General features: G+C 47.8%; 1 protein-coding gene across 1 annotated transcript in view; it reads left to right on the top strand.

The window, feature by feature from the left end:
* Positions 1-15,524, top strand: part of SPTBN4 (spectrin beta, non-erythrocytic 4) — a 1,634,043-nt gene that overhangs the window by 348,508 nt on the left and 1,270,011 nt on the right. The window contains exon 14 of the mRNA XM_086938242.1: positions 8,475-9,345. Coding sequence (XP_086794368.1) covers positions 8,475-9,345 — 871 coding nt within the window. The remainder of the gene's footprint in view (positions 1-8,474; positions 9,346-15,524) is intronic.

Genomic DNA, 15,524 nt, shown 5'->3' with positions numbered 1-15,524 from the left:
TTAGAGTCTCTTCGAGTCCGGGAACACTGCCCAGATCAATCAGTGAGGAGGCCAGTGTGGGGGAGGCGGCTCCCTGATTTAGAGTCTGGGGCGGAGAGTGCTGGGGCTGCACCTTCGGTGAACGGGATGCTCCACCCCGTCGGTTGCTCCTCTTCCGGGACTTGGTGCGTCGCCGCTGGGACCTGGGCCCGTCCTGTCTTGGCTGTGCCGGGCACTCCGAGCAGGAGAGAGGGACACCCCCGGTAGGATGGGATGCTCCTCTGTGAGCCAGGCCCAAGCCGCTTGGGGGGTATCAAAGAAGAATGACTTCTCCTGGAAGATCACCTTGAGCCTTGCTGGAAAAAGGAGACCGTAGTAAAGACCCATGGCCCTGAGTTTTTATTTCACTTCGTCATAGGATCGACGTTAGGTTTGCACCTCTCGGGAGTAGTCTGGAAAGACTATAATTCTGGAGTTCTGGAAATGCAGCGGATCCAGCTCCCTGGCCGCCCCTAGAATAGCGTCTCTGTCCCGGAAATTGAAGATTCTAAGGATGATGGGGCGAGCAGGAGCCCCAGGCGGGGGCTTTGGAGTGAGTGAGCGGTGGGCTCGTTCCACCGCAAACCAGGGGGAAAGCTTCTCGTTGGGCATCCAGGAGCGGATCCAGGTCTCTATAAAGGTGTCAGTACGACCCTTCTCCACCCCCTCCGGGAATCCCAGGAGGCGCAGGTTGTTTCTTCGCGCCCTATTTTCGGCATCTTCGGCCCTGCGGTGTAACTCCAAGGTCTGCGTCTGAAGGCGGACCCACTGGCATTTGAGGGTGCCCACCTCGTCCTCCACAGTGGAGATGCGGGATTCTGCTTCTGTGATGCGTTCTGAGGCCTCGCGGAGGTCTTGGCGATTAGGGCCACATCCACCCGCACCTCCCCGATCTTATTCTCTACAGAGACCTGCGATGTACTTATCGCCTGTAAGATGGTGGAGAGATCCCCTCCGGCAACTCCAGGCACCGCCGGCGTTCCTCCACCTGGGTTGCGATCTGACTTAGTGAACTGATCCATTTTAGTTTGGGTAGGAGGAACGGGGTTCTGGGTGGTGCGGGTCCTGCCCATGCCGTAGAAGAAATAAGCTCAATGCGTCCTGAGGGGGGGGGAGGCCAGCATACCCGGCGCAGTGGCCAAGCCCAGCCCCTGCCCACCGCGCACCACCGATGAAGAGAGGAGACAGTCTTCCAGCAGGGCCCAACAGTCGGTGACAATGGCGGTCTCAGACAACCCCGATGGCCCTAAGCCCTCTGAGCACCTCCACCGTTCTCCAGCCACAGGGCTCCGGGAACCCCGGGAGAGGGGGGGCAGGGGTGGGGGGGCGCCACCCGAGAGGATGGCCGACTTACCCCCGCCCCGGAATGCGGCGCAGCGCCTGGCTGCTCAGTTGGGGATATGGAATTGGCAACCACAGCAGGGCCCCCGGGGCTGACCGGTATCTCGGGCCTCAGAGTGTGGAGCCCCCAGCTGCTCCAACACCCGGGCTCCCTCTGGATGCGCCGCAGTACGCTAGAAGGCACCACCGTCCGTGCCGGTCGTCAGTAACACCCCGCGCCCAAGGCGCAGCGGACTCAGCAAAGCCAGCAGCCCTCCGCGCCCCGGCCCAGCATTCTCAAGATGGCAGGGGCGCGAAAGTCAGCGGCAGCCCGGCGCGGAAAGGATCTCACCGGGTCAGTCGCCCCGAACCAGGAGCGAGGCGCGTACCTCTGATAGCAGTATGCCACACAATGTCCTTCCAGCCTCAGGGGCAGCCAGCCTGTCAGGGTACCATTGCAGTTCACAGCTCTTCTATGCACATAATGGGTGTGCACACATGCGTGACTTCAGCGATGCAGGGCAGCGCTCAGGGAAAGCTCTTGGTCCCTGCTCTCACTGCAGGAAGGCCCCGCACCACCATTCAACCGCTGCCCAGGCTTCCGGGCCCCATGTGGCACTTCCACCACCGCAAGTCCATCGCTTCGCACAGGCGCTGGCCACACTAACCAGGAGATCCTCCGAGGGCCTCGTACAGCGCGGGTCCGGCACGGTGACCAAGCTCGGCCCAGCGGTCCTCTGCCGCCGCCCACCAGCAGCAACACAGCACGGGGCGCCTCCTCAGATCCGGCGGCCCCAGGAGCGGGATCGCCAGCCTCATGTAACTTCTTTCACCCGGGAGCTCGGGGCACACCACTCCCGCTTCAGAGCGCCTCCGCCAGCACCAGGAGCCGCCTCCCGCCCTCTTCCGGGCCCGCAGTCAGGGTAGGCGGGTCCCGCACAACAGCCTCGGGCCCCAGGCGAAGCCCTCAGGCCCTACCATAGTTTACTGCCGCCAGGTGAGTCTCGGGCAGCGGGGGCGAGCCAGGCGTCGAACTGTCAGGGCAAGGACTTCAGGCCCTGTGACGGGACGGCGAGGCGGCCGCCATCTTAGACATCCAGGGCCTTGGGGGAGAGGGGAATCGGCGGGGCGCAGCAGACAGAAGGGGGTGCCGCCGCAGGCAGGTGCCGAGGTTCAGGATTAGCTGAGAGCAGGTAAATTCAAGGCGGATGACGGAGGGGGTCCGGAGGACTCTTAGAGTGCGACCGCCTTCTTGACGCCTCAGGCCACGCCCCGAAAATTGGGATCTTAAACAAAAACTCTAGTGTGAATCAACTTCAAAGGGCCTTAGAGTCTATTTTTTTAATTTGTCATGTAGAGTGGGAAACAAACCAGTAAAGAAGATGCTTAATATTTACAAAAGTAAATGTATAGGTATAGCAAGCTATAGGGCTGGGGTATGGGGTTATAAGGGTTCAGAAGTTCTCAAATGGTTAAAAATAAATTCTTGAAATGATTGTTGGCCCTCCTCAAATTTTATGTGTCACTCAGGCGTCTGGCTTGATTTTCTGGAAGATACTGTCAAAATAGCCCCTTTACTGTTGTAAAGATTTGGGGTCATCCAGAAACTGGCTTCTCATGGGACATCGTGTCCGTTGTCTACACTTTGATGGTGTCCTAGCGATCCCCTGGCTACATAATGTGAAGGCCACATTAAACTCAATAGGTCTGTTCGAGCTATTTCTTAATCAAGGGTGTATTAATGCATGCTCAAATGTGCTGGTTAAAGCGTCCTTCTCCCAGAGACAGATGAGAAGTTGCTTGCATTACTTTGAAAAGCTGAAGTCCGGAAATTCCTATGGTCTCATTAAGCATTCTCCTGGCCTGAAGTAGTACTTACAAAATGTTTTTAGTACTGACTACAAGTTTTATCTTACTCGCTTACATTTTAATAATATTCACTTTTTAGCTGCATTTCCACAACAGGACGCCTGGTTCTCAAGACTCTCGTTTTGTCCATGTGATAACAAATCTCATCAAACCATTTTGCACTTTAAGCTCTTCTGTGGCCTTTTATAGCCATCCCAAACTATTTTTGGGACCTGTTTTGTGTCTTGCTAACATAAGGTAATATAAGTTGGCCTTAGTTTTTCTGGACCAGTTAAGCAATGACAGAGTCTGTATAGCTGTTATGACTTGCTATTGCTTTGGCCACTAGGAAGAGATATGGAACTTTAACCTGAAGTTTAAATGTCTCCTTTTATTTTTTTGCCTATGATTTTTTTATCTATATTCCTTTTTTCTGGTGATGATTTTATATTATTTGGCCTTCAATATTTTACTGTATGGTTACGTAATTAGTAATTACATTTCTGTATGTGTTTTAATATTTTTGTGTTTTTTATGGCTAACATTAGCCCAATAAAGAATCTTTGACTCACTGACTGATTGCTGAACCTGGCTGTTCTGAACAGGAAAGCATACAATCAACTGCCACACACGGGTAGAAAACTCCAGGCATGTCAGGGACATTTATTTTGAGAGTTTGTTTTTGAAAAACTACAAACTTTGCTGAGTGACTGCATTAATCATGGCTAGGCCTGGGCGGTGTTAGCGGAGCTTTACACTGCAGAACTCTGCAAGGTGCTGGAAAAACTCTGAAAACTCTGCTGTACTCCGCAGAGTCGCGCTGCTCGCAATGATTTTTAGCGCTGGGAGTTTGTCCCGCGCTCTAAAATCAGCGCGAACGGTACTGCGCGTTGCACCAGTGTGTGCTGCTGCTTTCTGCCGCTCAAGTAGACTTTCTGCTCGAGGGGTTGCTTCCTCAACACCAGTGGCAGATTTCTGAACATAAGCGGTCGCGACCTGCCGCAACCATTCACATTGAGAAATCTCGCCGGGAGAAGGATTAGAGCAAGATTTTTTCTCGCAAGTGCTTGCCAACTTAAAATTGCTGATCCACTCAAAAGAAAAAACTACACTCTGCGTCACTTAGCTTATTTTTTTGGAACTCCGTGCTGGCAAAATTCCACAAACTCTGTCTGCAGAGCAGAATTCGTCGCCCATTCCTAATCATGGCAACAACTCAGTAAAACGTTTAATGCCTTCAACAGGGCTGCCATGACAGTGGTTCTGCTGAAGTCTTTGAGATTTCTGCCTGCCTGACTAATATGTAAATATAATTTTAAACAAAGAAGGGAGGTAGAGTACAAAGTAGGATTCCTACTCCACGGGCACTGATACATAAACAAGAAGAATCCTACTGCTAGTGTGAGGAAAGAAGGGGAGGGGAAGCACTCAGTGTTGTGTAAAATACCCCTCACACACCAACAGGCCCCTTGGTGTCATGCTTCATCATCGGGGTCTTCGCACCCCGCTAGAGGGATGCGGCATGCTGCGACCTACGACTACGTGGGAGGGGAAGCACTCAGTGTTGTGTAAAATACCCCTCACACACCAACAGGCCCCTTGGTGTCATGCTTCATCATCGGGGTCTTCGCACCCCGCTAGAGGGATGCGGCACGCTGCGACCTACGACTACGTGGGAGGAAATTAAAAAGTACCTGGCTAGTGGGAAAAATGAAAAAAACTTTATTTCGTACCCCTAGCTGGTGCTATTAAAAGGTGTGCAGAAAAAGACGAGGTTGGTTTGTCTTAATTACAGAGGTTTTGTCCGTAATTAAGACAAACCAACCTCGTCTTTTTCTGCACACCTTTTAATAGCACCAGTTTTTTTCATTTTTCCCACTAGCCAGGTACTTTTTAATTTCCTCACCACGTTTCCCACTCACATTTAATCCTCTTATCACTCACAATCAACACACACCACACATAGTTTACACCTGTCCACGCTCCCACGTAGTCGTAGGTCGCAGCATGCCGCATCCCTCTAGCGGGGTGCGAAGACCCCGATGATGAAGCATGACACCAAGGGGCCTGTTGGTGTGTGAGGGGTATTTTACACAACACTGAGTGCTTCCCCTCCCCTTCTTTCCTCACACTAGCAGTAGGATTCTTCTTGTTTATGTAATATGTAAATATGGCAGTCATGCTCCCACAAGGGCAATTAAGTATATGCCTCCACTGCCCTGGAAAATGTATGGACTTGTTGCAAAACTCAAAATAGTCTGTTAGCTCAACTCCAAAGAAGTCCACAATGGAAATGGTGGCATAGTTTCAAGAAAAGGCAAGCCTAGTGTGGACAACGACTGTTCCCCCACTTTCTGGTGCATTCCCAGACCCCACATTTACTGGGGGCATTTCCTCCACCATTGATAGACATTGGTGCAATTTGACTGAAATATTTAGCACCAAGGTTAGGGAAGGCTCCTTCGTAATGGTGGAGGAGCGTCGCCCCACTGGTTAGTCAGGGAAAAATAAAATGATAGTAAAATAATATTATCATTTTATTTACCACTGACAGACTCAGCCATGGAATCTAGGGTGAGGCCGGGCCATGGTAGGGAGGGAGGAGGAGATGTGCACTGTAAGTACGCATGTCAGTTTGGCTGGCCAATCCGACTTGCACACTTACATTTTTCCAACCCAGCTGTGCTGCACAGCCAGGTGGAGACATGGCACGGGCTCCCTGTGTCTGAGCAAGCATTATTCCATCCCGCTCCTACCAATATAGGCGCTGCTCTCATGCTTGGTATAGCATGAGCAAACACAAGGAGATGATGGACGGAGCACTGAAACTTTTCATACACTCTCCCCTAGTCACAGATCTATGTTGAATCCAGGAGGTACTGGGGTGGTGAAGTGAGGTAAAGAACGATGATGGATTTAACCCAGATCTGTTACTGGAGGCGAGTGTCTGAAAAGTTTCAGCACTCCGTCCATCATCTCCTTGTGTTTCCTTGGTATAGCATGAGAGCAGTATCCAGATTGGGTGGGGAGCCTGCGCTTTGTGCCCCAGTGACTGCCAGGAGGAAAAGAGCAGTGAGACAGCCGGCAGAGTCAGCGTCGGCTGCAGGACAGGTATGTTTTTTAAAATGATCATTCCCCTAACACCCCCTCCCCCCACTCCACCAGCCTTGCACAAAGGGAAACCGGAATACCTGGCCTCCAAGCTCAAGAAAGCCGGCTAGTCAAGAAACCTTAGGAGTTCCAACACCCTCTTACTAATCCCTTTGAAAACACGCATGCATAAAACTGTGACACGTTCCTTCGCAGGAAATGCACCCAAAATCTGGAATTCCATCCCAGTTGATATCAGGACAACTCCCTCCTTCATAAAATTCAAAAGACTCTTAAAATACTTACACCTCAACCGTGCCTTCCCAAACTGAATTCCAAAACGCACAAGCCGGTACTCTGCAGCCACCAGGCAAATGCTCCAACACTCCCTACCTCATCCCCTAACCCCCTACTCTTCCCTCAACTCCCGGAGGAAGACTTAGCCCAAGACTTTGTTCATGCATCGAGACTACCTCGGAACCATTCTACCTCAATGTGCTCCTCGGACGCACAGCACACTGGAACTTTTGAACACTTATGCTTTCTTTTGCCGCTTTTATGTGTTTTTCCCCCCCCTATATGCTGTAAAGAGCTCCGATACCTTCGGGTCTGGCTAGTGCTATACAAAACCTCCTAAATAAATTGGATTTGCGGCAGCTGCCACTGACTAAGGTACAACTCAAATGGTGGATGCTGCCACTTTTTTGAGAAACGCCCTCCACCCTGTAGGATATCTTAAACATAGAAGATTTTGAACTACCGCTAACACGGCAAACAAAAATCTAAACTCTAAATCAGCCTGTCTGTTTCTTATTAGGATGCAGTATAACTAACTCTAAACCTTTTCCCAGTAACAGTGATGTGTGACAGTTTGGTCTTTCACCATCGTTTCCTGTTACTCGCAAAGTAACTTGTAAACCATTGTCACTGATAAGTTTTCTTCTGCTAATCCAAGTAAGTGGTTACTTCTCTTCACTACCAACGTACCAGAATAGGTAGTATGGCTGCCTCTCTGTGCACCCTCTTTCCCCATTGGTGTTGCTTCTATGCATCCTGCATTTACTAGTTTGAATAAGGAGGCCAAAACATGCAAATCACATTTACAGGGTGCATCAGTTACCACAGAAAAAAGACAAGCCTTTATAATGCACTGAGTGAACTGTTGGATGAGGACTATGTAGTTTACCCTCAGTCATGGTGCCACTGTGGCCCCCATCCACAGGGTGGATCGGGTTACGGTGAAACACCAATGTGCTGGAAAGTCTAGTGGAGACAGCCCTGCCAAAATGTCAGCCTATTTTCAGGGAGTCTTAACCCATCACTACTAGATCTGTACTGCACAACCAGTATTCCTATCTGGTGGATGAAAGGGTAGAGACAGACTGCCCATTAGCTCGGCCTGCCTGCCGACCCGCCCACCAGCAATGATAGGTGGGGACTCTTTGTCGCACACTGTGTCAGTTACAGCTCCAGATTCTGGAATGGAATATCAATACCTCAATTCATATCAACTGCACTTTTAATAACAGACCTCTCAGGTTTTGAGACATCTTACAAATGAGAGCTAATTTGCAGCTTTAGTAAATAACAGGACATTAGGTCACACTTCTCTCCTGGTGTGGCATTTTCCCTGTTGTGACCAAGAGCTCAACTCAACCTTCAAAAGTGTGGTTGTCGCTTGTTGTGAGCAAGACGTGAGATCTTAGGCATGTTATAAGCCAGAAAGCTGTGAAGGCCTGAAGAAAGTTTAGGAATTGGGTATTCACTCTTGGGAATACATGGTGAAATGCTTTTGTAGTGGTTCTGTTTTGATTTGCTTTTTTTTATAAATTTGATTGAAGATAGGTAATTAAGTGTGGAAATCAGTGTTTGAAAATGTGCTATTTTTAATCATTGTTGTGTTTGTTTTGTTAAAAGATGTACCAACATCAACAAAGATTTACAAGCCATACCACTAATATATTGTAAACACTTGACCTCAGATATCTGCAAAGAACATCACTTAAAAATATTATAGTAGTTTAACTTATAACAAAATGAGCAGTGTCTCAGAGAGATTTGTATTAAAAAAGCAAGATGAAATTACAAATGATACTCTAATTTAAGAATTTAAAAATGTATAAGCAAAATAATATTTTTATTGGTTGGTGGACTTCCTAAGAACGAGTATTCATTAAACAGATTGTATTTTCTTCCAGGTTACCTGCCATGTGACCCACAAGTGATCTGTAACCGTGTACACCATGTCAAGACCTGCTTGGAAGGACTGCGTGAGCTGGCCACTAAAAGGCGCAATGAGTTAGAGGACTCCCGCCAGCTGTGGACTTTCTTTCAAGAGGTGGAGGAGGCAGAGAGCTGGATTCGAGAGAAAGAGCAGATCCTTTCCTCCAAGAACCATGGGAAAGATCTTAGCGGGGTCATCAGGCTCATGAACAAGCACAAGATTTTGATTGGAGAGCTGGGTGGGCGGCGTTCTCTCCTACAACAGACCATGAAGAAAGGGGAGCAGATCTTAGCCAAGAAACGTCTCAGAAATAGCAACATCCAGGAGAAAACCAGGGAGGTCAAGATGAGGTGGAAGAAGCTGGAAGAAGTCTCTGCTATCCACCAGCAGAAGCTCCAAGAGGCTTTGAACTTTCACCAGTTTAGCTCAGATACAGACGACCTGGTGGCCTATCTGCAGGACACTTACCGTCTTGTCTCAAGTGATGACTTTGGGCACGATGAATACTCCACGCAGTCCCTCATGAAGAAGCACAAGGGGCTGGTCGAGGAGATCGAGAAGCATCGTGCCGCTGTCCTAGCGTTGAGGATGCACCTGTCTGCTCTGGCCCCTATGTATCGGGACATGGTGGATGTTCAGATAAGGATAGTGGAAGTGGAGCAGCTGTATAGCGAAGTTGCTGAGGTGGCCGTACTGCGAAGGCAGTGGTTGCAAGATGCCATGGCCGTCTACAGGATGTTCAGTGAGGTGAACGCCTGCGAGGTGTGGATTGATGAGAAGGAGCAGTGGTTGAATAAAATGGAGATCCCAGAGAAGTTAGAAGAGGTGGAGGTCGTACAGCACAGGTATGAAAGATCTTACCGTGTATTATCATTAAGATGCACAGTGGATTATTTATATTTGGAGCCACAATTTATTGAAGGATCATTGCTAGATCCAACTCATCCAAATGATGTGTATGCCCTTTTCAAGGATTGGGAACTAATAATAAGCCTTTTGTGATGTATAGAATTAGAATACCTTCTTCATTATTAATACAGTTTTTAATGGAAAGTTGAAAAGGCTCCTTCTGCTAACCTTTTTTGCAAATCTTGACTTTATCTGCAAAGTGCTGATTACTACATCAACTGGCTCCCCTGCCACCAAGACATTTCTGTTTAGAGTTAGAGGAATGCAATATTACTAGTGGATAGGGATAAATGTATTTCATCTTGAAATGCCTATAACTTGTCACAGACGACATCTCTGCAGTGCTGCATGTCAGCAATAGGGGACAAAAGCGTCCAGAATCTGCAAGGCTTGCCCAAGACTGTGTGACCAACCTTGAAGTAGTAAAGGGTAGTCTGATTTTTCCTGGCTGGCAGAGCTTTGCATTCTTTCTTCTAATATTGATAAAGGCAGATCGTGGATCATATCTTCTCAATACAAAGGGCAGCAGGACGAAGCCAAGTGCCCAGTATGTAGCAAGGTTAGCCAAAGATTCTGTAACAGGTCTTAGAGGGGTAGGGATCGTTTGATTTTATCATGCCTGGCGGGGCTCAGTATATTTTCATCTTCTAATGCTGATAAAGCTAGATTGCAGGTCATATGTCACAATAAGAAGGGTCAGGAGAAGGGGGCCTGGGACATAGTGACCATCCTTAAAACAATAGTAGGTAGTTTGATTTTTCATGTCTAGCAGGGCTCAGTGTACTTTCATTTTTTAATGCCCATAAAAGGCAGATTGTGGGTCATGCTTTTGCAATTGTAAAGATGCAAAGGTTGCAGCCAAGCGCCCAGGAATCAGGAATGGTAGCCTTAGGCATTGCTACCATCCTTAAAGTGGTAGGGGGTAGCTTAATTTTTACCTGACTGGGATGACTCGGCGTACTCTCATCCAATGCTGATGACAGCATATGTTTGTGTCATATCTCTGCAATCGGAAGAGTCAAAAGAATTGGGCCAAGTACCCAGGAATCAGGAAAGCTTGCACAAGACGTTACTACCTATCTTAACCCCTTCGCTGCTCATGACGAGCTCAGCTCGTCATGAGGCACGGTTGAGCTGTGCTTATGACGAGCTGAGCTCGTCATGTATGATGGAATTCAAAGAATGTTAGCACAGGAGGGGAAAACCATTAGCAGCCAAGGTGTTAAAGTAGTAAGGGGCAGTTTGATTTTCCCTAACATGTGACCAAATGGCCCAAGACTAGAGCTCTTGGATGAACAAGGCAGGCAAACTCTCTCCTCTACCAGGGCTACCTTTAGCTTCAGTATCCAGAGTCCATCAACACACACTGCTGCATGAAGACGGTATTTAGAAATGTTGGATTAGGAATTCCCTAAGATGTGAACTGACACCCTTTGGCTTTTACAGTTTCAGATCAATAAACCTATTGCTAGAAGTGCGAGCGGATTTAATGGAGAGGGTGAGGGGAGTAAAAAGGGGCCAGACACAAGAGATCTGAAAGAAAGTGAACTAGTGGAGACATAAGCAAAATATGTTTATGCTAGGCACACAGCTCAGAGAAAAACAAGGCTAAGATGAAAATGACCACATCTGTGCCATACTACTGTCTTAGGAGAATCAATGGAAGCAAGGTAAGCCCTGTTTCACCACATTGGGGCATATGTGTGAAGAAACCATTTTGTGATTCTCAAATTGCGATTTTTAGAGAATCGCAATTAGAGAATCGCAAAATGCAATGTAAGTAGGATTTGCTAAAAATTTTGCGAATCCCACATATTCCTTATTTGCGAATCACAAACTGAGATTCTCAAATAAGGAATACCTTCCCATTCATTCCTATGGGCTAGAATGGGAAGACATTCTCAGTTTGCGATTCTCAATTAGAGAATCGCAAATTGAGAATGCAATTGCAAGGGTGCCAGGGTGTCAAAAGGACACATGTATGTGCACCACATGGCACTTTGAAAAATGCAAAAAAGTGAATTTTTCAAAGAAATCGCAAATTACCACCAACTTGAAGTTGGTGGTAATTTGCGATTCCTTAAGGCCAAATTGCACTTTTTCTGTGCTTCTTAAATTGCATTTAAAGAATCGCAATTTGCGATCCCTTAAATGCAATCGTAAAATAGGGAATCGCAAATTTTGCGATTCCTTATTTTGGGAGGCAGTTTTTCTTTTATGCATACCACTAAGCCCAATTGCGATCGCAAACGCCGAAATTCTGCGAATTTCGTCGTTTGCGAGCGCAACTTGGAATGATACATATGGCCCATTTTCTATTCTTTAACCTTAAATTTCTTTCACTACAAATAATGAAAATACTAGTTGCCTAGGAGCAAATTCTAGAAAGACCAGAGTATGCTTCCTATGTAAACGAGACAGAGCAAGGGCCTCTGGGATCTAAAAAAGTACTAGTTTTGCATAGAGTAAGGACAGAAGTATAACTTGAACCAGGCTGATTCGGTGTTCTCGCGAGGCAAGATGGCGGCTGGTCATTCGGCAGTGTGAGCTGGGTGGACGCTCTCTCCTGGTCTCCCCTGACTCTCGAAAATCATGTCTCCTGAGGCCGAAAAAAACATGGGCGATGTTTAAATAGGATTTACTGATTCTGACTTTCTGGTGGCTATGCTCATGCTGATGCTGTGGGGGCTATTGTTATCCCGGAGTCAACTTACCAGCAGGATCCTTTGTCTTTGGCCAGCGTCTCCTGCTTGCTACTTCGGCCGCCGTTCTTCATCTACCCGCCCGAGTCTTCTTGCAGCATTATGCCTCCTAAGGGGCAGGGAAGGAACCCAGCAGTTGCGGGGAGTCGTGTCTCCTCGGTCCGCGGAGCTGGCTCGGCTAAGCCGATCAAGGCAGAGGGGGAGTCGCCGGGCATGCTGGGGAGTACATAGGTTGCCGCCGGGGAAGCGCTTCACAGCCAGCTAACGCCTGCGGGACAGGCAGCATCTGCCTTCGCGAAAACCAGGAAGATTCTTCCCGCAATGTTTAAAACCCAGGTCGGCAAGGCTAAGACTCCGCAGCAAGGGATTAAAAACAAACGTGCCTAGCCGGTACATGCATCCTTGAAATCAACGGGTGCTCCGACAGGAAAGGCTGTTGCAGCTCCATCTGTTGTTAATGCCTCCCAGCCCGAGCCTGCAGTGGTGTTTGAGAACGCGGGAGTGGGGGATCGGAGCATGGAGATTAATATCAATCCTGCTCACTCTGCTCCCAATACCGCAGCTCATTCAATGGAATTCTGAGAGCTGTAGTCCCGAATGCTTCGATACCGAGTTTCAAGCTTCTCTTGATCAAAGGCATGATGGGTTGCTTCCGCAAAGTAGTATTATCCCAGGTGCAGTGGGCGGAGAGTCTTCTGATAGTACTGCGGCAAATTTAAATGGAAATACAAGAGAAACTGAAGGTGCTGACAAATTCTACTCCCTGCCTGAGCACTCTGGCACATCTGAGGAGGAAGATGTAGGCCTAGACAAGGATTGGACAGATGATGACAGTAAATTGGGTTATTGGCGCACCAATGAAGCACTAATGTCAGAAGCTTCACCTCATGGTCCTCGCACATTTCGGAAGGCGGTCAGAGAACAGGGGGGCTCGTCGTCTAGCCTGAATACGGGCGCTCTAGCCTGGGATTATTCTTTCTCCGTACAATCTGGTTTGGCAGGCAACCCCATAGACCTAGGGGGCGTCAGGGGGGTTAATTCATCTCCGCTACATCTTGGTAGAGGTGACACTTTAACCAGACCATTATGGCTCACCATGAAGAGACCAGACAAGAGAGTGTGCGAACCCAGGGAGCGTGTCGGAGGATGCATAATTCTATCCATAGAGTGGCAAAAACATGCTCTGACATTGTATCCAGAATCGTTGAGGCTGAAGAAAGGATCTCCACTCTGGAAGACAACCTGGCCACTCAGAAGGGCATCACACACCTCATCAAAACGCAAAGGGAGGACATGCTCTGGAAACTTACAGACCTTGAAAATAGGGCCAGGAGGAACAATCTCAGGGTTCTAGGAGTTTCAGAAGGGATTGAAGGCTCAGATGCTAGGCAGTTTATAGTGTAACTTTTCACCAAGGCATTTCGAGAGGTTAAACAATGGGACTGGCAGCTTGAGGTCCAGCGCGCACATCGCTTTCCCTTTAAGCAAAGGCAGGGTTCTGTCTAGTCTGGTGATAAGCCTTGAGCGATATTGATTTGCCTGAATAATTATCTAGCAAGGGAGAAGATTTACGACTTAGCCAGACCATACATAAAGAGGGCTGTGAAGGGCTGAGAATTCTTTGTCAGACCTGATTTTTGTCCAGCAACAGTTGAGCGGAGGTGGCAGCTCCGCCAGCTAATGGCACCTTTCCAGTCTAAAGGAGCTCAAGCTTTTCTACTCTTTCCCTCTAAATTGAACATTATCCATCAGGGTCAGACTACTTATTTTGTTTCTGAAATCCAGGCTAAGGAGTTCCTGAATTTAATCTAGGACCTAGTATTTGTGCTCTGGGGGTGTCTTCTTCGGGGGACTTTAGGGTTCTAAAAGTGGGGGTGTGGGCCAACTGTATGGGAGCACTCAGATCTTTCTTTTCTTTTCGTCCTTTCTGCTTTCTGGCTCCCATCGGCCTCATCCCCATGCAGTAGTCAACTGTTGAGGGGGACACCAGGGGACTTTGGTTCTGCTGCCTTACAAGGGGGTGAGGGGGTAGAGGGGTTCCGGGGTGGGGGTGGTGGTGCTGAAGGGTGGGGGTGTGTGGTGTAGGTGGGTGGAATTGTGAGGGTGGCAGGGGTTGGGGGACCAAAAAATACTTGATTTTGAGGTATAGTCGTGGCATCTATTGTGTTAGTTGTAATTTTAGGTTTCGTACATATTTAGAAGGTTGGATTAAAATAGCTATGGGTACATTGGTGGGACTAGGTTTCGTGTCGAAAGTAAATGGGGCAGGGTAAATTGTGCTTAGTTCTTGGAATATATGGGGAATATATGGGGTCTTAATGATGGCAAAAAAAGGGCCTTGTTTTCAAGAATTGTTCAGGCTATGCAAATAGAAATACTTTGCATTCAAGAGAAGCACGTGCCCTGGGATAAACACGATTATTTGAGAATTCCAGGATATGACTTAATTGGATGTTCTCGTCAGACTTCAATGATTAGAGGGGTGGCTATCTTACTAAAACGGGGGGTTGGATCCTGTAATAAAATTTGTCAGGATAGCACAGTCAGATGGGTAATAGCCGAACTAGTAGTTAATGATAGACCTTTAACTATTTGTACAATATATGGCTCAAATTTAGATGACCCAGAAGTTTTTAATTGTCTGAGTTCAGAGTTAGCATTATGGCCACATCCCATTTCTCTCTGTGGGGATATGAATAGTAAAATGTCTGGGGATTTCAATTTAGCTGGCGGACAAAAATACTCGGGTAAGAAACCCAAGGTTTTTAGGGCCCTCCTAGCGCTGATCCTGGAACATTGTTTTAACTGACTTCTGGTAACGGCATAATAAAGATCAAGATCGTTTCACATACTACTCGCCCCCCATAATAGAATGGTCCGTTTGGACTATTTTTTATGTCTAACTTGGTCGCAGAGAAGGCTTCCATCTCAGTCCCCCCAAGAATCCTGTCTGATCATAATCCTTTGATTGTAGAATGTCCCTTTAATGGTAGGCCTAGTATCCCTAGAGTTTAAACATTCAAAAGAAAATTATTATCGGAGCAGGCCTATCAGGGGCATATGAGGGCTGGGTAACAGAGTTTTTAAATATTAATAGGGGCACTGCCTAGTGGTATAGTGTGGGATACACTTAAGGCAGCAGTACGGGGGGAGACAAGGAGCTTCTCAGCTTTCCGACTGAGAACTATGCAAGGCGGCGTATTGAGGAGCTTAGGGTTGCAGAGGTCCAACTAACATGCTCAATTAAGGAGGGTCTTGATTTAGGTCAAAGTCAACAATCTGTTGCTATAATTAAGTCCAAACTTTTAGAATTCTTTGGGCAGGACTTGGTGGATAAGTTTTTGCAGTATCGGTCAGTGGTTTATGAATTTGGAGAGAAATCCGGCAAAGTCTCCAGCAGAAGAGTCTCGCTA

This window comes from Lissotriton vulgaris, chromosome 9 (assembly GCF_964263255.1).
Source record: "Lissotriton vulgaris chromosome 9, aLisVul1.2, whole genome shotgun sequence".
In the NCBI taxonomy this organism is placed as follows: domain Eukaryota; kingdom Metazoa; phylum Chordata; class Amphibia; order Caudata; family Salamandridae; genus Lissotriton; species Lissotriton vulgaris.
This window is presented reverse-complemented; position numbering and strand designations above follow the sequence as displayed.